General features: G+C 40.9%; 1 protein-coding gene across 11 annotated transcripts in view; it reads left to right on the top strand.

Annotated features, from left to right (window-relative positions):
• LOC132867678 (zinc finger protein 271-like) overlaps positions 1–23,973 on the top strand; it is a 170,991-nt gene that overhangs the window by 110,390 nt on the left and 36,628 nt on the right. For 2 of the 11 annotated variants that reach the window (XM_060900676.1, XM_060900675.1), the window contains 3 exons: positions 12,788–12,952; positions 13,987–14,158; positions 22,189–22,460. The exons of 1 other annotated variant lie outside the window; for it this stretch is intronic. In XM_060900676.1, the coding sequence (XP_060756659.1) occupies positions 12,788–12,952; positions 13,987–14,158; positions 22,189–22,460 (609 nt within the window). Of the gene's footprint in view, positions 1–12,164; positions 12,285–12,787; positions 12,953–13,986; positions 14,159–16,757; positions 16,997–21,943; positions 22,041–22,188; positions 22,461–23,973 lie in introns of those variants that run through there. 8 more of the 11 variants (XM_060900678.1, XM_060900679.1, XM_060900683.1 and 5 more) reach the window with 7 other exon arrangements.

The raw sequence follows: 23,973 nt of genomic DNA, 5'->3' as shown, positions 1-23,973 counted from the left end.
ATAGAACAGTCACCCGAGACTGTAAGAAGAGACAGACCAACCTGTGCACTGCCTGGATTGACTACAAGAAAGCCTACGACTCAATGCCACACACATGGATACTGGAATGTCTGGAACTGTATAAGATCAACAGGAACCTAAGGACCTTCATCCAGAACTCAATGGAAATGTGGAAGACAACCCTAGAGGCCAACTCAAAACCCATTGCCCAAGTCAACATCAAGTGCGGCATATACCAAGGAGATGCGCTATCACCACTGCTGTTCTGCATAGGCCTGAACCCCCTCAGTCGGATCATCACGAAGAGCGGCTACGGGTACCGATTCCGTAGTGGGGCAACAATCAGCCACCTGCTCTACATGGATGACCTCAAGCTGTATGCCAGGAACGAGCGAGAAATAGACTCGCTGATCCACATCACCCGGATCTACAGCGATGACATAGGGATGTCATTCGGATTGGACAAGTGTGGCTGGATGGTCTCAAAGAGAGGCAAGATGATCCGGACTGAGGGGATTGACCTACCAGAGGGCAACATAGGTGATATCCAAGACAGCTACATGTACCTTGGCATCCCACAGGCTAATGGAAACCATGAAGAGGCCACAAGGAAGTCAACCACAGCCAAATACCTCCAGAGAGTAAGGCAGGTCCTGAAAAGTCAGCTGAATGGTAAGAACAAGGTCCGAGCCATCAACATGTATGCACTACCAGTCATCAGATACCCCACTGGTATCATAAACTGGCCAAAGGAGGAGATAGAAGCCACAGATATCAAGACTAGAAAGCTCCTCACCATGCATGGAGGGTTCCACGCCAAGTCCAGCACCCTGAGACTATACACTAAGCGGAAAGAGGGAGGCCGAGGGCTAGTGAGCATCAAGACCACGGTCCAGGATGAAACATCGAAAATCTGAGAATACATCAGAAAGATGGCCCCAAAGGATGAACTGCTAAGTGAATGTCTCAGGCAGCAGAACCCTGATGAGAGTGCAGAGGAGGAGGAGGAACAGACAACCTGGAGAGACAAACCCCTACATGGCATGTACCACCGTCAGATAGAGGAAGTGGCTGATATCAAGAAATCTTACCAGTGGCTGGATAATGCAGGACTGACAGACAGCACAGAGGCACTAATCATGGCAGCACAAGAACAGGCCATAAGCACAAGAGCCGTAGAGGCCAGGATCTACCAGAGTAGATCAGACCCAAGATGCAGACTGTGCAAAGAAGCCCCTGAAACAGTCCAGCACATAGTAGCAGGGTGTAAGATGCTAGCTGGATCAGCGTACATGGAGAGGCACAACCAAGTGGCTGGGATAGTATACAGGAACATCTGCAACCAGTATGGAATAGAAGTATCCAAGTCCCAATGGGCCATACCACAGAAGGTGGCTGAGAACAACAGGGCCAAGGTTCTGTGGGACTTCAGCTTCCAGACTGACAAACAGATCCTGGCTAACCAACCGGACATAGTGGTGGTGGACAAAGAGCAGAAGAGGGTGGTGGTGATAGATGTGGCGATCCCAGCTGACGCCAGTCCAGAAGAGCGCAGTCCTAGGAACATCGAAGATACTGCGCAGAACCCTCAAACTCCCAGGCCTCTGGTAGAGGACCCGAGCTTGAGGATGACATGGATACCACCCCCCTCGCCGGGCAGGCTTTTAGGCAGGATTTTTTTTTAGGGAGTCTAACTTTTTTGCAGGTGTCACTGTATGTGGCGAGGTGTAGCGGCGCGTTGAGCGCCGCTGGCACGAGTGTTTTAGGGGGTTCCGGGGGTACTCCCCCGGAAAATTTTGAAATTTCTAATGCTCTCAAATGCTATTTCCTTCATTTTGACAGCAAATTTTGAGCAATACAGCCAAGTGTTTTTGCCTTTGTTACAACATTCTTGTATCAATAGTAAGGCTGGACTGGGGGGAGGCATGTGTGCATGGAAAAATTCAAGCCAGATTCATTTTAGGTAAAACAACTTTCTTTAATGTCTTAATGTAAACAAAATGGTTTCACTGCAACAGTCCACAGTACATGTATTCAAAATACATGTAGGTATAACAGATTGGTAATACAATATCAACTTTGGGAACACCAAAACAAAATACACTGCAAACTGCGTATATTTTTAATGAATATTATTATTAAAATGGGTATATTTCTGGGATTTTTTGAGCTGGAGTTGCATATTAAGCATGACAAATTAGCTATAAAGCTTTCTGATCGCAGAATACTACATAAATAAAGCTTGTTGTAGCTGTGTTTGTCTCAGTCAGTAGTGCACCTATTGCAACTGCATTACATGTGACAACCAACCCCGAACACAGTGTGACAACCAACCCCGGCTGACCAGTTTTGCTTTCAAAGCCGCTAGCGTCCAAAGATTTAGTATAACAAAGAAAAAAACACACAGGAAATATGGCTAAGTCTTCAAACATTATAATGGTATTCGTTTTTTCAATAGAAACCCATTAATTACAAAGCTAGAAGGTAAAAACCAAGGTACTAAAAATTTACATTTAGGTATGAAAAACCTTCAAATTGTTCTCACCTTTGAAATGCATGCAACACACAATAACTTTTCAGGTAGAATGACCCCAGTACTAATTCTAAACATTTCTATCTTGGTGGAATTGAGCAGCGCCCTATGGTGGCTGAGATATGACGAATGTGACAACCATAACTTGTGACAACCAACCCCGGTCATCCCTATTTATTCATGCAAGAAACCTGGCTGTCTAGTTATGGGATTGTGATAGTTTTTTGACATTCCAAGCCTATCAACAGTTACAGAAGAAAAAAAAAAACTTACATGAGTTCTCTTCTGAAAGAAGTTGGAAATCGTTGTTTGCCTTCCTCTTTTCATTTTCTTCCTGTCATGCCCAAAAAACTCAGAAAAATCTATCTTCTATCTTCCTTACCAAATATCCCACGTGTTCGTCCTTTTCACGTGCGTTCTTTGGAATCCCAGCATCCTTTAGAACGTGTCATATTTGATTATTGTTTAGCCTACTAGAAATACTACCCGCCGGCTCGACTACCACACTCTCCACTACGTAGCCTGTAATGTTGGGAAAATCTGCATGAAAATGTGTTATTTACTGTTAAAAGGATTTATTCGGGATAAATAACATGTCAGGTAAGGCCGGTTTTCTATAGACTACATTCCACATTTAGCTGCGGCAATATAGTCTACGGCTATATTGTCTGGATATTTATGCCAGTGTCTCCTAGGCATACATCTTTTCCCCCTCTGCTCTGGGAACGCATATTACAAGTGCTTTGTACACCAAATTTATTTAATAACCCATTTATTTATAACGAGGGCTCTCACAACTTTGAAATTAGTGCAGCCATAGAAACGCGTGTTTCTGTAGCTCTGCGGCGGGTGCCTATATTTTGTACTCTGGGCTCGTGCTGTTGCTATGGTAACCCTGGGCGTCTTCGGGAAAGACAGCTGTCAAAGCGAGACTTCTGAAATTTCCAAAATGGCGGTGTCAACAAAGCTTGTAGATCCTCGGAAAGCTCAGACTCGGCGATTTTTTAACATATTCAGCTAAGTTACCGGACATAACACGGGCGGAAATATTAGGGCGTCTTTAGGGCGTCGTACTAAAAAGTAGGGCGTCCAATTTCTTGTTTTTTTCAGTACAGGGTGTCGAAAAGACGCCCAGACGCCCCTCTATCTAAAAGCCTGTCGCCGGGGGTGAGAAGGAGATTTTTTTTAATAATTTTTTTTTTTTTTTCCCAATCGCGGTATTCAGCTGCTGCTCACACTGTACGAGTGAATCGCAGGGGTAAACAGCATGCAGCTTACGATTCCTGTTCTCACACTATACGATCCAATGCTCGCATGCTATGCTCAGGATTTCAAACAGGTTTGATTTTCATCCGATCGATCGGGACGGGATCGTGAGGTGTTAATCGCTTGTCGTTACCCCATGTATACTACATGATCTGAGACGCACAATTGAGCCAAAACTCGGCCTGATCTCCAAAATAGTCGCACGAGTGAAAATCGTGTCAAAATCGGGCCAAAAATCGCACAGTGTATGCCCAGCTTAAGGTGTCATTGAGTCATCCTGTTGGTGTGGGTCACTGGGGGCTGGTTGTGAACAGCCTCGAGAGAGTCGTTAGGATGATCAATAGATTGCCCGTTAGGGTGATCAATAGAATGCTGATTCTCTCTGTTCTCCTGTGAGTCACTGAAAACAGCTGGGTTTTGGTGTGCAAGTTGTCTGGGAAGTGTGCCAAGGACTGCATTGTAGGTGGCTGATAAATGATGTCTTAGACCCCCACCTCTGTTCAGTGATGGCCGTTCCAGGTTGACAAAAATGGCTTCTTTAACTCCTCGCCCATACCAACGATCCTCTCTGGCTAAAATGCGTATGTTGCAATCCTGAAATGAGTGTCCTTTGTTAAGATGAAGGTAGACAGCAGAGTCCTGGCCTGAGGAACTGGCTCTCCTGTGAGCCATGCGCCTGTGAAGCGGTTGTTTTGTCTCCCCAATATACGAGTCCGTGCATTCCTCACTGCACTGAATGGCATACACTACGTTGTCCTGTTTGTGTCTGGGTATTCTGTCCTTAGGGTGGACCAGTTTCTGCTTCAGAGTGTTACTGGGTCTGAAATGTACCGGAATGTTGTGTTTGTAGAAGATCCTCCTGAGTTTCTCAGATAGACCAGAAATGTAGGGAATGACAATGTTCTTGCGTTTGTTCCTGTTATCCTCCTTGTCTGTTCTGTTCCTTTTTCTGCTCTTGAGGAAAGACCAGTTGGGATGCCCGCAGTTCTGAAGTGCTTTCTTGATGTGATTCTGCTCCTTCTCTTTTCCCTCTATCGTTGTAGGGATATTCTGAGCCCTGTGTTGCAAAGTCCTAATGACCCCAATTTGTGTTCCAGTGGGTGGTGAGAGTCAAAGAGTAGGTACTGGTCTGTGTGTGGGGGGTTCCGGTAGACCTCGATGCTCAGGCTTCTGTCTTGTCTAATGTGTACATCGCAATCCAAGAAGGGTAGATTATTCCCACTGACATCCTCCCGAGTGAAGTTGATGTTAATATCCGCTGCATTGATGTGCTTAGAGAAGGCTTCCACCTCATGGGTTTTGATTTTAACCCAGGTGTCATCCACATATCTGAACCAGTGGCTGGGAGCAACTCCTGAAAAAGTGGTCAAAGCTTTATGTTCCACTTCCTCCATGTAAAGGTTGGCCACAATAGGGGATACCGGTGAGCCCATGGCGCATCCATGCTTCTGTCTGTAGAAACTTTCATTAAACTGGAAATAAGTGGTAGTCAGGCAGAGGTCAAGCAGGGTGCAAATCTGGTCCGTGGTGAGGTTCGTTCTATCCAATAAGGTGTTGTCTCGAAGGAGTCATTTTCTAACAGACTCAACTGCTTCTGTGCACCCACAGTTTACATTCCTCAGTCCTGGGTTTTGGCACCAGTGTAACAACTTTTTAACTTTTGGTAAAAACAGAGGAATGGGAAGCAGGGTTCAGAACAGGTTAGTTTTTATTTTCATACACTTTTCAGTGACAAACACACACAATGGCGTGTCACAACTCTCTCATTCTTGACTGTCTGAAAGACATACCGAGACGCAGGTTAATAGACAACCAGTAATTTGACACAGGTGCACCTCATCACATGTTACCTGCTGGTTCAACCTGCCTCCTCACCTTTCACAGCCGACGCTCGATCACGATCGATAATTGCAGCATCCCAGGAATTATGGAAAGCATATATTTAATTGAAAATGGTACAAAGACAACATATCTCATGTTGATATTGAGATTTTATTTGTTTATAAAAATATCTGCTCATTTTGAGTTTGATGTCAGCATCACGTATGTAAAAAAAAAAAAATTAACATCTTACAATATTGTTTGAAAGTCTAGAATAAGATATATATTTTATTTTACAAAAAGTAACATTTCAGATATTGTTTTAACAATAAAAAGCTGTATAAATGATGGCGTGCAAATAGCGGTGTCCTTGGGGTTGTTGAGACGTGGAGGGCTGGGAATACCATCTTGGCAACAGTTCAGGTAGGAGTCCTTTGAGAGTAGATGCTTTGGCTCTCGCAACGTTCTGTTGTGTGGTTGTTTTTTTTTTCTAAACTGTTCTTCGTGTCAGGACTCTTTGGGGGGGGGGGGGGAGAAGGTATATTCCAACATGTAGCTAACGCTAGGCCACAAATCTGCACCATCACTCCAATCGTTTCGAGGAATTTTGTATGGATCATAACCACTAATAAACTCTAATTTCTCCATATATCTATCCTTTGCTTCTTTCTGACAAAGATTATCCAAGTAATACGGTAGTACAGTTTTTTTTTTTTTTAAGCTGTAGTTTTCTTCAGGCAATAGACACTGGACATGTTCGCTTGGCTTCAGTATGTGAACAGTATGTAAGCAAAGTTTGCTTGTCCCCCCAGGCATAGCCTAGCTACAGTTGCTAAGGTAAATGTGATGTCAGTGCAAGGGTGCTTGCCCATGCACTGAAGTGTCATGGTACCAGTGCAACAGCAAACTGCTTGAGGGCGTTTTGTTGTGGTTGGGGATTTCCCAGGGGTATTTCTGGTCTGCCTGAGTACATCATGGCAGCAAACCAGTCCAAAACACTGATTTTCCTTCAACATATGGCCCAAACATCATAAGGTAGAAATCTGACGTGATTTTTCAGCAAGTGTCGGAGTAAAAAAAAATAGCGTGTTGGCAAATTTAGAGTGTGTGGGCATGAAATTAAAGCACATCAGCCCTGAAACACAAAAGTGCTCTGGGGAGAACACTGCCAGTGTGTTGCATGATGTCTACTTTTAACAATACTCTATAAACGTTTGGGAAGATCTGATTGTTCTCATGAAGAGCAACTTGGCTAGTTATAAATGAGTCTGGTTTCTCATGGTACAGCTGTTGGAGCAACTGCTTCATTGATGCTCTGGGTTTATTTTATTTTAACTTGCATTTGTGGATGTAGTAGTGAAGTGTTTTCACAGACGCTGTTTTTTCTGAAGTGTTCCTGAGCTCATACAGTGATTTACACAACAGACACATTTCTGCTTTTAATACAGTGTCGCCTGAAGATTACAGGCATCCAATGTCAGTTTTCAGCCTTGTCTCTTGCATACAGAGATCTCCAGATTCTCTGAATCTTTTAATGATATTATGTACCATAGATGATGTGATCCCCAAATCCTTTGCAGTTTTACATTGAGGAATGTTTTTCTTAAATTGTTGCACTGTTTGCCCACGCAGTCTTTCACAGAGTGGTGAACCCCTCCCCATCTTTACTTCTGAGAGACTCCGCCTCTCTGGGATGCTCTTTTAATACCCAATCATGTTACTAACCTGTTGCCAATTAACCAAATTATTTTATAAAATTTTTTTTTTAGCATTACACAACTTTTCCTTCTTTTGTTGCCCCGTCCCAACGTTTCTGAAATGTGTTGCTGACAGGGCAGGAATTTCACGAGGGCCATGGCCCTTGTGCCCTCTCAATTTGGCCCTGTGCCCTTGGAAAAAAATATCTGCCGTAAGGCCACAGTGGCCTTGATGCCCTGCGGTTTTGCAGTTTTGTAGTCTACCTCATGACTGCCAATAGGCTTTAACATCACCTGCATCTATTGAGAAAAAAAATACGTCTTTTGATGACAGTCTGGATTCTTATTGGGCAACTCATCAGTGGTGGATCGGACTCGAGCCTGGCATGAACCGCTCCAACGTGCTATAATGACACCAATCTATCACCAGCCAACCAGGAGACTTAATCAAACGCATCCCCCGCCCACTTGTGTCCGCGTCTGAGACGTGGAATTTTCACAGAAGGAGGGAAGAAGTTGAGTGAGGTAAGACTGTGTGATAAATTAATGAACGAATAAGATAGGAATTTCAACATGTAGGGCTTAAGTTTACCATTAAATAAGCATTGCTTGTACAGTAACGTTATGTCGTTACAACATTGACCCACTTTTAACTTGCCGAGTACCGACTATAGCCGGTAACAAATGCTAATTAGCTTGCTGTCAAGTTTTTCCTTTGTCGAGCTTTAAGCGTAAGGTCATGGATGTTACTACTGCTTGTTCCTGCCGTAATATGATACGTGATATATGCTGTTGTCTGTTCATAGCCACTTTTTTCATCTATGCAGTTAGCATTGTTTTGTTACTAGTATTGTATGTTTCTTTTGAACTTTCGGGTTAACAGTATAATAGTGTTGCAGTGTTCTGCAAATTTGCAATTTAATGTTTCAGATCTTGAGACATGAAAGTGCTATTTTAAAAAATAAAAGGTCAGAAATGTTTTCTTTGTCATCTATTTAGTTCATTTTATTTCCTCAATAATTTTCCTTGACTGAGAAATCGGTCTGGGCTCTTATGGGTTAATCAGTAGCCTGCATGCTAGTATATGTTCCATTTACAATCAAACATTTTGATGTACTCCTGGCTCAATTTTGATTAATCAAAAATCTGCGTAGTAGTACAGTAGTCTGAAGATGCTCTTGCACATTCGGTGTCAATTGAACAAAAATTATGGAAGGATATAGTTTTAATAAGTTTTACAATTTTTGAAGTGAGTGATGGATTGATAAGTTTAGATATGTTCAATATTTTCTTATCTTCAGACATAAGTGTAGATGTTTCTTTACCTGCTTGATAGTTTCGACTGAGACTCCAATCTTCCTCAGAAGAGTCATTAGTCCTTAAATTAAATTCATTATAGATGTGAATTTAAAATCATTGTTTTATTTCATGGCCTTGGTGCCCTGGCTTTTGGCCTTCGTGCCCTCAAAAAATTGACAGCACAAAAGGCCAAGTGGCCTTGCCCCTAAAATGATGAAATTCCAGGCCTGGTTGCTAACATCAAATTCAAAACCAACATATATTTTTCAAAAAACAGTTTCTCAGTTTCAACATTTGATATGTTGTCTTTGTACTATTTTCAATGAAATACAGGGTTTCCATGATTTGCAAATCTTCACATTCTGTTTTTATTTGTTTTACACAGCATCACAAATTTTTTTGGAACTGGGGTTCTAATTAGCTGAATTGACTGGGTAGATTTTTTTTTGGCTACGGTAGTATAAAGAACTTCAAACATGTTCAAAAGTTGGTTAAGTTTTTGTATGATGTCTGGATTGTCATTATAAATAACTGTGATGCCTTCTCTACCAGTTAGATGAGGCTAATGCATACACTATAGCTGAGGATGAAGCATATAGCTTCATTTAAATGTGACATACTCGTTTGGTTTGATCCACATTTCCGTTTAACATAGTACATTGAACTCATGCAGCAGTACTACACTGATAGTGTTATAGTTAAATTATTACTTGTATGGTGGTAATTAAGGACAATTAAATACATTGTTCTCCATGGGCCTTTTTAAAGTGGTGTGCCGCCACGTTATAATTCTGGCCCGCCACCCTTCCCGTGGTCAAAAAACCCCCAAAAAAGTAACTTCATCATTATACACCAAATAAATCGTAAAGTATTCACGTTATTATAATTTTGTAACTATTTAACACACAGAAGACCATTAAACAAATGCATGCGGGGCTACCTGAAGTGGCCACGCGATTGCAGTAGAAAAACATCCAGCCGACTGCATACAGATATACGAGGGCATTCTACAGTTAAAATGATCGAAATTCGCACAAGTATTTGGAAGCAGACAACTTGCAGTAGCTGGAAGAGGTAAATTTGCTCTTTATTGAATCAATAATTTCAGACTAACGTGACCAAATATTGTTGAATTTCATAGACAGGAACGGTTTATGAAAAACAATAATGTTATCATTAAATTTCAAAGTGACAAAAATATCCAGTCAAATTTCTCATGAAATTGTGTATGCAAATTTCATTACTTCCGGTTAATTGAAAAAGCAAAACAGTTTTGAGCGAAGGCATGTCCATGAAATTTTTTTATGGAGATTATCGCTGTCGTATGTATTTGCATGGAAGTTCATTTATTTTTCACACAGAAAAAATAATTTTAGAAAATAAAATTTACGTGTAAACATATGCTATGTCATACTCGTTTCGCTCAATACATTACGGATTCTGCATTTTGTAATTACCACAGCTTTTGGATTGCAGCATGTGTAGGAGGTTCACTGTTCCTTGCAAGAATAAAATGTTTATTACATTAAAATAATGCAATTTTAGAACATGATTTGGATCAATAAATAATTATCAACTGCTCCAGAAATAATCAAGAATGTATGTTTTATATTTGAAACTGACAGCATATTTGCAGCTTTTCAGCGATATTGTGACGCGTGAAAATTTGCTCCTTATTTTTAACGTTAAGATGCTAGAGGTTAGGCAGCACACATCAAAAAAAAAAAAAATCTGTCAGCCTCTAGCTGGCTGGAGTATTGTTGTGTAAACTTTGAAATCCAACTTTTTTTTTTTTAATCAAGTGAGATCTGAAAATGGATTTGTGCCAATGGCTGGTGAAAAAGGGGGAGAAAAGGGTTAATGAAGAGGCTGCATCAAATCTACCTAAACAGAAGGCAGTCAGTACTTGTGATGGAAGCCCATCAGGAGACAGGCGCATCAGTCTCAACTGAAATGTCACTGTTATGAGTCTCACATTGACAATAAAGATATGTACAGTAAGAGTGGTTTTTTTTGTAAAATGATTTTAACAATGATTTAGCATTTCCTGTACATTTATTGGCCAGCTTCACTGTCAAAAAAGCCCAAAGTCCGTCAGCTCCAGGGGGGCTTTGCCTCCCTGGCCCCACACCGGGGCTCCGCCACCACCTTTTATTTTTGAAAAGTGGAGAACCCTGAAATAACTACATAAGATCAAAAGAAAACATTACTATAAGATTGTTTTAATATATGTGGTCATATATGAACAATAAGGATAAAAGTACAGGTCATTTTCAGCAAACACATAATAAGCATATTTAATTTGACAACTTTTAAATCATGGAATGTCTCCGAGTTAGTGTACTTGTGTGTCTGAAATGTAACTGAATAAGTCAACATTTTTCCACACTGTGAGCAGTGATCTGGCTTGTCTCCTGTGTGAATGCACTGGTATATTTGGAGATGGCTCTGCATCGTAAAACTCTTCCCAGAGTGTGAGCAGTAATATGGCTTCTCCCCTTTGTGAACACGCTGGTGTATTCGGAGACTGCTCTGATGAGAAGAACTTTTTCCACACTGTGAGCAGTGATGCTTGTTGGAGCCAGTATTTACCCTTTGTGTTAGTGTGTGTGTGTGTGCGCGCGCACCTTCTACTGGCCTGGAGTGTATTGTGTCCAGGGAAACGATAAATACCTAGCTAGGAAAGGACCAGGTGTGGCTGATTGGAGGCAACAGCTTCTTATGTCTGTCTCCTGCTGTGCTCCAGTTTACCATCTTGTAGGGGTGTAATGGTACATGTATTCGTACCGCACTGTTTCGGTACAGGACTTTTGGTATGGTGCAGATGTGTACCGAATGCAATTTTTAACAGTAATTAACATAATTTAACTGTAATACATATGTTGTTAGCATGAAGAACTTCAAACATATTGAATTTATGTCCAGGTTTTTGTGTTACACCTAGATAATCATTATAAATAACCGCGACGCCTCCTCCTCTACCAGTTAGACAAGGCTGGTGTGTATATAACTGTAACCAGGATGACTAGTTGCATTTAATGCTGTGTACTCATTTGTTTTCATCCATGTTTCTGTTAAACAGTACATTAAACTCCTGATCAGTGATACGTTCATTAACAATTAGCGCTTCAGATATAAGAGAGCTAATATTTAAAGGACATGGGACATGAAACATGAATGCACGCTATATCAGTTTCTTTACATTAAAAATATGAATTAATTGCATCAACAAATACAAAATCATCTATTAAATTTAGCAAAATCATTATATTCATGATGATTATATGGCATTTCTGCTCGAGCTCCGATATGCATATTTTACAACCGGAAGAGCCGCTGTCACGTGATCATGCGTCACAAAAACTTTCGGGCACAGCACAAGCGGGTAGATGAATGGAGAAGTGAATGACAAGAAAATTGTTTTTATAGTCTTTTAACGTACATTGAACATCATGGTGTATTGTGCTGCTTATGGTTGCAATAATTCCAATGGGAAATGCCCTGGAGTAAGTTTTTTTTTTTTGTTTGTTTTTTGCGCATTCTCCAAGGACCCGAAGCTGAGGAAAGTGTGGGCTCCCTACTGCCATAGAAAATACCTTGCACCTACTGTTTCCCACAAACTGTGTTCGGACCATTTCACTGAGGATTCTTTCAACGTTAATACTCAGGTACTGAGCGATATTAATTGCCAAGCCAAATTTAAGAGGCCGTATAGCCGGGTTCATGGAGGCAGTGATAGCGCCATAATATACAGGGCCTAACATTCCTACAACTGTAGAGACAGTCAAGAAATCCTGTAACATTAATGGACATTTAAATAGGAACAGTCCCCCGTACTTCCATAATGAAATATGCTTTTATCTGAATTGAGACGAGCTGCTCCGTACCTCTCCGAGCTTTGCGCGACCTCCCAGTCAGTCAGACACGCTGTCACTCCTGTTAGCAATGTAGCTAGGCTCAGCATGGCCAATGGTATTTTTTGGGGCTGTAGTTAGATGCGACCAAACTCTTCCGCGTTTTTCCTGTTTACATAGGTTTATATGACCAGTGACATGAAACAAGTTCAGTTACACAAATTGAAACGTAGCGATTTTCTATGCTATGGAAAGTCCACACTATAATGACAGGCGTACTAACACCTTCACTCGGAGTTGTACCGTTATTTTTTTAGACAGGGCGGACGGACCAGGGCATTCGCCCGCCTGGCCGTGCCCGACGAGGAGCGCTCTCGGCCGGCTTGGGAGGCAGACGGCAGCCCCTCCTGGAAGTGTGGTTTTACCATGGGCCTCATGCGGAAAAATGCCGAGGTGCATTCGCTAAGCGACTGAAAGCCGAGGTAAGGATTAGTATTATAATTTTGGGTGTATCAATTATTGATTATCATAATTCTGACTCGTTTCGCCATTTTTGAATGTTTTCATCTCGGACTCTGGAAGCATTGTATCTCAATCAATCTCGAAAAATATCAGCAAAAAAAAAAACTAGCTTGCAATGGACTTTAGCTAGATCTATGATGAACTTTCAATGTATGATACAAAAATAATACTTCTTTCAACAGATCATTAGCCTTTGAGCAGAATTGTTTTTAACTTACCAGGAAGTGTTATCGAGCCGACCGCTTTCAGTTTCATGGGGATTGAATGAACTCTCACTCTCAGAATCATCTGACCCGTCAGAGTAAAAACAAGATCTATGTTCATGTGAATTTCCAGCTATCGGTTCGAATTGATAGGGTCTAACTTCACATCTCTGTGAAACATCGGGAATGTCACTGTCGATGGTGTCCATTTCGGTAACCTGTTTACATTAGATTCCCAAGCGCTGGCTCCTTGGAAAGTTTTTGTGACGTCACGGGCCACGTGACCACCTAGCTAATTAACGAATCATTGTTTTACGCTGATGTATAAAAAAGTTGAATAATGTGGTGATTTTCACATTTTTGGCGCCCTGCAGTGATTTAGATGGCATTTATGTCCTTTATACATAATTATACCCAGAAAAAAATCCATGTCCCATGTCCTTTAATCGTTCTACATTTAGATCAAAGGTGCTGGCAGTGGCTGTACAGTCAGTATGATCTAATTTTATATTAATTAGGCTACTAGAACAAACTTTGAGTATTTCTCCTTTTTTCTATAGCTCGGGGAACAGACACAGTCTCAACATAGTGGAACCTGAGTGATGGCTCTGTGCAGCTAGCAGACAGTCCGTTTAGTCTGTTTGTCTGCTCCCTGTCCTTGGCTCTGGATTGTCATAGATTAACTAGGCCTGTTCTGAGACTATGAGCTATGCTGTGAGAAATGAGAGCAGCACCTTCCCGAGTGGGATGGATACCGTCCTGCCCTAACAAATTTGTTGTTTGATCTTTAGCTGTGTGAAGACATGAACACACAGACATCCAAAGATGGAGGGACGTCAGAAGTCCGTGTGAAGAAAGAGGAGACGCTGGAGCTGAATATCTCCAACCATGGAGACGACCTCAACAACCCACCTGAATGTCTTTCCATTAACATGGAAGATCATGACAATAAAGACCACCTCTGTAAGATGTCAGCCCTCTCTGGTGCTCAGTAACACTCACTGTTTACTCTACCCTACACACTGACTAGTGCACTTAAAGTCCAATACAGTACATTTGGGATGTAGCCTCAGTCTCTGATTATTTAATCAACAAACTATGACAAAATTAAATTGAATTTGATATTTTTATTGATGGTGTGAACTTTGTCTATAGAGAGTGTAATATGGTAGCAAGGAGTGAGAGGAACTAAGTAATTTTATTTTATATTAGGGCTGTCAAACGATTAAAATTTTTAATCGCGATTAATCGCAAAAAAATCTTTAAACATCAGTTTAAATTGTACTCAAATACATTTCTACATCAGAGCAAACATTTGAATATATGCTCTGATGCTCCATGTCAATTATAAGGCTCATCTTCTCTATGACAGACAATATATAGGCCTAATTCACAAATACTTGGCATTCGGGTTTTGATATTAGATCTAGGCATGCAGCATATTCTTTCCAATGTAGCCTATTAGACATCTGTTGGGCATAGGCCATGTGCAAAATACGATTTGGAGAAATAACAGACTATATATTTTTTTCTCAACTGTAATAGCTGTAAGGTACATTTCGAAGAGCAAAGAGGAAGTAGCTTGACTCCTGCAAGTTCATTCAAGTGAAGCAGTAGGCTATTTGGAAATCGCTAGCCTACCTACAATCTACAGGTGGAGATAAGGGAATGCGCGCATTCCCGATCGTAGCCCATCAGATATCAACACATTTCACCCGGTAAAGTGAAAGCAAACGGAACTCGCATCGCATATGCAGACTACAATTTAACTGACCATTACCCCTTTTCCACCAAATCAGTTCCAGGGCTGGTTCGGGGCCGGTGCTGGTTCACAACTCGTTCAACTTGCGAGCCAGCTGAGAACCAGTTTGCTTTTCCATAGCTCGCGGTGCTAAGGGAAGACACGTCGTTACATCGTTGTATACGTCATTACATCGCTGTATACGTCAGTTACGTCGCTACATTTGCATAAACCTTGGCGCGAATATCGAAGCAAAAACAACACGGAAGAAGCAGCAGCAACAATAATAATAATGGATGACTTCCCGTTTGTATAGCTGCTGCTTCTCGTCGCTTAAAAATGGCAATCTTTCGCGGTCTTATTGTTGTTGGTCTTAACAACTCCGCCCCCCCCCCCCCCCTGCTGACGTAAGCGGTTCTTTCCTCTAGCCCAGCAGAGAGTTGGTGCTAGCCTGGAACCGGTTTTTCTGGCCCCAGAGCCAGTTCTTTGTCAGTGGAAACAGAAAACCCGATTCCAAACTAAGCACTGGCCCCGAACCAGCCCTGGAATTGCTTTGGTGGAAAAGGGGCACATGTTGCTGGTTTATTTGACAAGTTGTAGAGCTACGTTTTACCACAAAGTTAATGTTATAACTAGCTTTATTTTGCATGTTAGTCACCCGCTAAAATCTGCATTGTTCCTTACCACGATGAGCCCAATTCACTGTTGTTTAAATACCCTGCGATAACGCCGTCATTTTTTTAAAATCGCGATCAAATTAAATTGCATTAACGCACTAATAACGCATTAACTTCGACAGCCCTAATATATATAATATTTATTTTAATTTCCTTAAAATACATTTGTCATTATGAAGAGATGTTAACCTGAACCAAAAAAGTGTGGAATATCACACCATGGGTCATGCTGTTATATAAAAATCTATGGCGGGTGATTTTTATTTTCATAGAACAGCCCAAAGTGTATTATTCCCCTCATACCACAGTGATTTGCCAACAATTAAAATTTTTAATTTATTAATGAATGACACATTGCATGTTTTATTTGTCTGTTTACATTTAATATTACAGAATGTCTGTCATTCTCTCCAGCCACTCCTGTGTTTTGTTCTGAGACAAAAAAAAAATGCAAGTTCTTGTGTGACTGAGGAAACCAGAAAGCACAAACTCCTCTGTCCTGAAGACTCCCCTATCATGGGAAACTTACTGACTGATATCTGGGTCTCCTTCAGTAAATGTTAAATAAACCTGTCCTAATGTCTTCACCACATTAGAAGATTATAGTTTTTTTCCCACCCATTTTCTCCCCACTGTTGTCACCTGCTAGTACCCATCCACCAGCCAGGTCTCTCTAACCATGTGAGTAAAGGCTAACACATGCTTCCTCCCAGACATGTGAAGCCATCAACCTCCTCTTTTACAAATGCAGCTCATGCTCCATCAAAGGGTAGCAAAACACACCCAGAGGAAAGTGCTATGTGCTCTCTTCTCCACATTAGAGGTCTGCGTGGGTCGGATTTTTCAGTCCCGCTCCCGCCCGCATTGTGCAGTCCCACTCCCGCCCGCGCCCGCAAAGAATTATGATTTTCAGTCCCGCTCCCGCCCGCGCCTGCCATATTTTGTCCCACTCCCGCCCACAAATCCTGCATGATGAAGATGTTCGCGTTATTTCTCAGGAAAGTTCTTGTCTTGTCACAGCATAATGGTGCCCCGCCCCCTACTTTGAGTGGATTTGAGCATAAATATCTACAGCTAACGTTTATTATTTACCTTGTTTCTGAATTCAGCATGTAGTGTCTCTAATAATAATAATAATAATAATAATAATTAGTGCTGTCAAGCGATTAAAATATTTAATCGTGAATCGCACATTTTTGTCACATGAGAAAACATTATAATTCTCTGATCAGCATAAAGTGAATGGGCTTGCTTTGTACCAATGTTTTTTTTTTAATTTGTTTTTTATTGCAAAGCAGAGCTAGCAAGAGAACCATGAGTGAAGTGATTTACTGCTTGAGTTAGTCTACGACTCTAATCAGAGAGACAGGTTACACAGTGACGGTAGGCTTGACATGCTTGATTATAATATAAAGTACACTATTATATTAACTTTTTGTTCGTTGATAAATATTGCATTGAATCTGATCTTTACTGTTTCAGCTCACTTAACACATTTTGTACTTTTACACTTTCTGCCTGTTGATGCGTCGCGCTGTCCAATCAGAGGCGGCCAAATTTGCATATTACAGGAAGGATTTCTGGGATAGCATTGAGTTTACAGACGCTGTCTTCTTAAAACTGAATAAATATTTAAGAGCCAAATGAGCCAGTCTTTTGAACGGCTCTTTTCAAAGAACGGATCACAAAGATGCGGATCCCATCAAAGAGCCATAAATCCCATCTCTACTAGTTTCAAAAGCTTATGAAAAACCTACATCGTCACAGAGCGTTAATCTCGCGATAAAAAAAATTATCGCCGTTAAAATTGAGTCAAGTTAACACGATAATAACGCAACATTTTTTACAGCAATAATAATAATAAAAGACAGGCGAGCACGTAATTCCAAGTGGAAATTTGGTACATTTATTGTTCAGCCATATAAAACATTAGGCTAACCCAGTTTACATTTGTTAAGCGTTTCTAACTAGAATATCCTATAGAATACCCTATAAGCATAGCATATATAAATGTTATAACAAAACACAGTCCTAGCCTACAACAACAAAAAATCGACAGTATAGGCTACTGTAGCCATTATAGGGCTATGGTTGCACATTTCTAAAACTATTTGGGCTTGAGCCTCCGTGCAAGTGTTAAACTCAATATAACATAGCTGACCTTGTTTGAATATGAATAAGAAAAACGAGAAAATCAAACGCAGGTAAACGAAACAACTAAGCCTACTGCTTAGGCTATTGGGTTCTTTGAACAGGTATGGAGAAACAGCAAATTGTTCACTGTTGAGGGCTTCAACATACTGCGCCTTTCCTCCAGTATGCGACCACATATGCTGAAAGCGCGCTCGGATGGTGCGCTGGAACCTGGAATGGCCAGTACATGCCGTGCCAGTTTGGCAAGTGTGGGAAAGTCATAGCAGTGATTTTTCCACCACAGCAGGATATCTTTAGATTGGTGTGATTCGGATCCAATGAGTTTCACTTTCAGATAATCATCAATCTCGGAGTTTAAAGACTTCGATTCAGCACCCGTAGCACCGACATCCTCCCATTCCTCAAACTCACGAAAAGTGACCTTTTTAGGTGGAGGTGGCTCCACGCTTTCATCAGTTTGGACATCAAACCCCAACTCCTCAGTCATCTCTTTCACAGCTTCCGTCACGTATTGTCTTTCATTTGCATTGATCATCCTAAGATTTCAGGACTCTTGACTTTTTAACGGTAAATGTACCTCTTTTTAAAGCAGCACTTACTTTTGAAGCACTGTGCAATTCAGTAAAGGAGCTCTGCTCTTCTGCCATGATCGGAGATCTCAAACACGGAAGAGGAAAGGAATCGAGAAATGAACGAGAGTTATTTATCCTCTCCTGGATCAGAATCAGAATTCTGATGACCAGCTCATCTAAGGTGTCATTGAGGCATCATGTTAGTGTGGGTCACTGGAGGCTGGGTGTGAACGGCGAGTCATTAGAGTGATCAGAGGATTTCCCGTTAGGGTGATCAATGGCAAATTTAAGATGCCATTCCTCACTCAATCTGGCAATCTGACTCTCTCTGCAAATTTAGGCATCTTAAAATGTTTTATTAATGCCAAATAAAATATCCAGCACAAATTATATATGATAGACATAAATTAATAATTTATACATTTTATTTCAAACACGTTTTTAGTTAGCGGGACTGCAGCTTATCACTGCTCCCGCCCGCGCCCGCATATGTGCACTCCCGGTCCCGCCCGCGCCCGCAATGAGCTTTCAAAATTTGTCCCGCACTGCTTTGCGGCGGGTCCCGCGGGAGTGCAGGGCTCTACTCTACATGCATGAGCTTGCAGAAGACCCCAATTGGCTGTGATTAATACAGATAAGAGAGAACTCCCCTTTAGTATTCCTCTGGAATGGGATGTTCAATAAGCACATAGGGATGTGATGGACAGGTGTCCAAATATCTGTATACGGATTTAGGGGCATCACAGGTTCTGGATTCGATTCTGAGCTTGGGTTGCTGTCTGTGTGAAGTTTTGCAAGTTTTCCCCCTGTCTGCATGGGTTTCCTCTGGGTCCACTGGTTTCTTCTTAAACAAATTGGTTATGCTTAAATTGCCACTAGATATGATTTTTTTGTAATTAAATTTGAATCCAAATGTATGGCATTCGGGTCAGCCAAGATCAGATGGACCTTATAGGTTCCAAAATAAATAACAAAAAACCAAAGGTTACCCAAAATGGTCAAAACTGTGATGATATGGGCTTGAACATATTGGGGTCCCATACCTACAATTTCGTGTAGCATTCTCTTTCCGTTTTGAAAATCTACCTCATTTTATACATGCCCCATTCTGCTAGGTTGTTGACGTTACGGACACTACATTAAAAGATATAACGGGATAGATCCACTTAAAACACCTCAAAAGCAAATGTTGATGGGGCAACGAACTGTTATGCCATAAAGTGCCCTGTAGAATGTTACAATTGAGTATAGTTACATATATTTGCTGGGGCTTCTAGTTATGTGACACGTTATCAGGGACCCCGATATTAGACAGAGAAACACAAAATTTCACAACACTTTATTAAAGCTCCAATTATTGGGCTCACAAAACATCATTTTATGCATAGTATCGGTTTATTATACTAGTTCCTTAATTAATTGACAGTTGGTTGTCCTTTCCATCAAAGATTACATAGCTTATATACTTGTTGAACAATGTTACACAACATTACGGACACTACACAATGTGTCTTGGGTTATTCCCAAAGTCACAACATGGGACGTGTTTCAGAGAAATGTTTTTAGTACAATTAGTCATGACACACTGCATCTACTACACATTACATCTTAACGAATTATTAAAAAACAAGGGTGACTACTCGAGCATTGCATCATGCAGCAGGGCGAAACCTACCGGGTAATACTAGTATATCAGTATCAACACAGGATCAACACCACATGTTATACATACTTAAACACGCTTTTGGAAAATACTAGTAATTGTAATACCTCTCTAGAGAGGTCACTTATGTGAGCAGCCACCTCTTATGAAAGGCCACATTTGGCTGTCTCACGGATGCATTTGGACCTCTCGTGAACAACCACCCCATTTATAAGGCCACTTTTGGCCGGCAATAGGGGAGGCCACTCAAATGAGGTTCAACTGTACATGAATAGCCGTCTCAAAAACAAAAGTGTTAAAAAGCACATTATGTAAAAAAAAATGTTAACAAGCCAGGGCTGTATTTTGAATGGTCAAAATATGTCTTGGTAACATCTTGATTATAATAATTTAGTGTTCAAATAGTTGGCCTGTGGGGTCTTAATTCAATCAATTACAACTTTGAGAGAAGAATATGATTAATTTGCGTCATTCTCACATGAAGGTTTCATTTAAATTTGTCAAGAAGTCTCAATTAACTGGCTTTACCAAAATATCAATTTGGCGTTACGGACACTACACCCGTTACGGACACTACATATTTCAAATGTATCTATTAATATAACAACTAAAGACGTATGAATATGTAACTAGAGCCCTACGTGAGGCCAACAGGACCAATGCATGTCATAATCACCAAAAATGGTAAATTCTGCAGCGTTCTGTTATAGCAAGACCGTTACGGACACTACAGAAAACAACGGAAATGACACGCAAAATCTTTGGCATGTGAATTTTGCAAACATCTGCCCCCAGCAACAAGGTTTTTGTATCAAATCATATCACATACTACATAAAATGTCTGTATTTAATTTAAAGTGTTTATTAAAATGCATTAAATAAGATTTCGCAGGCCATTTTCAACTTTGCAGTGACAAAGAAAACAAACTAGACAGGGACACTCTAACGAGTGCAAAGCCCGCCTTTTCCCTATTAAAATACATTGGGCGAAAATTTCGAAGTTCTGCCATGACCTTGACCTTTGACCTCCAAAATTTAATGGTTTCCTTCCTGGGTGATTGGCAACACGTACAAAATTTGGTCCAAATCGATCCATTGGTTCTTGAGATATCTTGCAGACACACAGACAGACAGACATACACACACACACAGACTGACGCAGGTGAAAATAATAACCCCTCCGACTACTGTCGGCGGGGTTAATTAGGTTCAGCACCCCCCATTGACAAAACTATTGTGAAAGATTTCATTTTTATCGGAATTCCGTGATTCAGCTGTCAATTTGTTCCTCAAAAATCTGCTGATTTACTAAAACAGTTAGTGTTTGACAAATTATTGCCAAGTTTAAGCAGCAATGATGCATTCTGGGGTATTAAATCAAATGAACATGCGTTACATGGTGAAAATGTGCAATAGGAAGAGTTTGTCTGATAAAAAAAAAAAACTGAAACATGGATTCAGTGGTGGTAAATTATGATCTGGCTTTGAAACGTCATACATTGGCAATGATAGTCTACCATTACAACATATGAAATAGTTTAATAAACATAAATAGAAGGCTGTTACATAGTGTTACATGATCTCAAACAAGTAGGTACATCTGATTGTGGCTGACCCGAATGGAAAAAATGCCTAGATCTAGAAATGGCAGAATTGTCAGCAAGCTCAAATAAAGATGTGCATGAGACATTTTACTTATTTTTTAATTCTGTGCATAGTTATTTTTGATTGTACCTGCATGTAATTTCCTGACAAATTTGGGAAATTCTGTTTCCCAGAAGATAAGGAAACAAGTAGCCAAATTTAAAACAACCATGACCCTGACCAGGCAGGTCCTAAGGATGCCGTAAATATATCACAGTGCCACACTCATGTTAATGAACATTTTGTTTTATTTTGCCCTGCAAGACTGATATCTGACCACTTCTTTACTCCCACAAGGAAGTAAAAAATTTGTACTCCTGTACCTCATGTCCTGTGAGATCTCAATCCTGATGGACACCTCTAGTCTCAACCAGATGCTCAATGAACCTTACTGGCAAGCTTTCTTCAGATAATCTTTGTACCATACTAATGTACTGTATATATGGTCTTAGATACACACACACACACACACACACACACACACACACATTGTACATACATTTGGGCCTCATTTCTTCCTATTGTGTTTTCTCTACGCCCAGACTGTGAAGTTTGCAAATCCTTCTTCTTCAACAAATGTGAGGTTCATGGACTGCCCCTCTTCATCTCAGATACTCCTGTTCCCATGGGAGTCTCTGACCGAGCCAGACAAACTCTTCCTCCTGGACTAGAAATCAAGAAGTCCAGTATTCCTGACGCAGGCCCGGGAGTGTTTAATAAGGGGGAGACGATTCCAGTAGGTGCACACTTTGGACCCTACCAGGGAGAGCTGGTAAGCCGAGAGGAAGCCAGGAAAAGTGGAGACTCCTGGGTTGTGAGTTTCTCACAAATTTATTATAAAGACTGTATATTTGTAAGTAACAACTAGGTGAAGGTAGCTCCAGTTAATATCAATTTCTTCTTGCCAAAGATATGTGGAGTAGGGGTTTAAATCACAAGTTCCTACATCGATTCTTTTAGCCAGTGTGGTGGAAATTCACCTGTTAGAAATTAGGGCTGTGCGATATGGAAAAAAATGAATATCCCGATACATTTTCTCCATTTCACAATATACGATATATATTCTCGATATATTTAAATCTCCTCTAAAGGAACCCATGAAATCTAACTTTTACTCTTTACTGTTTTCACTACAGTCCCTGCAGATTAAATAACATTCTTGGTTAACTTTACAGGTGGTTTTCAACAACACATTTTAAATTTTCATGTTAGTGATTAATCACAATTGAGTTGAAATAAGACTATTTTTATTCAACAAAGATGTGGCACAAACTGCAAAAACAATCTTGAAAATTGCAACAAAGGGGCAACACAATACAGAGCTGCTCAGAGCTCAAACCAGTAAAGTGCAAGCTCAACACTGAGACATTTAGCCTAAATAAGAAAAGTGCTCTTATATTAAATTATTTTAAAAAATAGATCTCCAAGCTATTAACCTGACTACTGAGAACTACTGGAACATTCACAATAGAGAGAGAGATTGAGGGAGAGAAGAGAGAGATCTGCAAAACATAATTTTTCTCTTTGCACACTTTTGAACTGAATGTTTTCTGGCTCTGCCTCTCAGATGTGTATAATTCCGGTATTGCCTTCTCTGTAAAATGTCTGCGACCAGGCAACTCATATTTGGGATCAAGTGTGTTTAGTAATTTTTGGAAGCCTGGTTTTCCGCTATACTAATTGGGATCATGTCTTCGGCAATGGAGTTAGTGACTGCATCCGTTATAGCTCTCCATCTCTGACTCGTTTTCTCATATGGGGTGGCTTTGGAGGACGAGGCTGCTATGGTCATTTGTTTAGCTTGTGTGTGGGGGGGGGGGGGGGTTAGCTCGTGGGCAAGTAGTTCGGAGTTTAAGAGACTACTTCATACTGTACCGGGTGAGTTTCAGGTGATGGAACATATTTGTAGTGCTGCTGCCTTTCGTGATGACAGGTTTTGGTTTTTTTTTTTTGCACTCTTTACAAACTGGCATTTGCTGTTCCACGTCCTCCTCGCGATATCCAAAAAATGCCAGTTGACTGACCCCTTACTAGTTCTTTTAGGAAGTAATTTGTCGCTGAAATTGCCAGAGCTTACACAGTAGCCTATGCAACACCAGCGTCAGCGCTGTAAACCGGAACCAGGAAATCTTCCCGCCGGCAGTGTTGCCAGATACTGCTCATGTTTTCCAGCTCAAAATATGTTCAAAACCTGCCAAAATGCACTTAAAACCGCCCAATCTGGCAACACAACCGAAACTAGAAAATCTTCCCGGAAGTTCCTTTCAGCACCGAGATGTCGCCCGGGATTGGTTGGCGAGTGCGTGACGTTATTGTTTTCTTTACCC

This window comes from Neoarius graeffei, chromosome 19 (assembly GCF_027579695.1).
Source record: "Neoarius graeffei isolate fNeoGra1 chromosome 19, fNeoGra1.pri, whole genome shotgun sequence".
Classification (NCBI taxonomy): Eukaryota; Metazoa; Chordata; class Actinopteri; order Siluriformes; family Ariidae; genus Neoarius; species Neoarius graeffei.
This window is presented reverse-complemented; position numbering and strand designations above follow the sequence as displayed.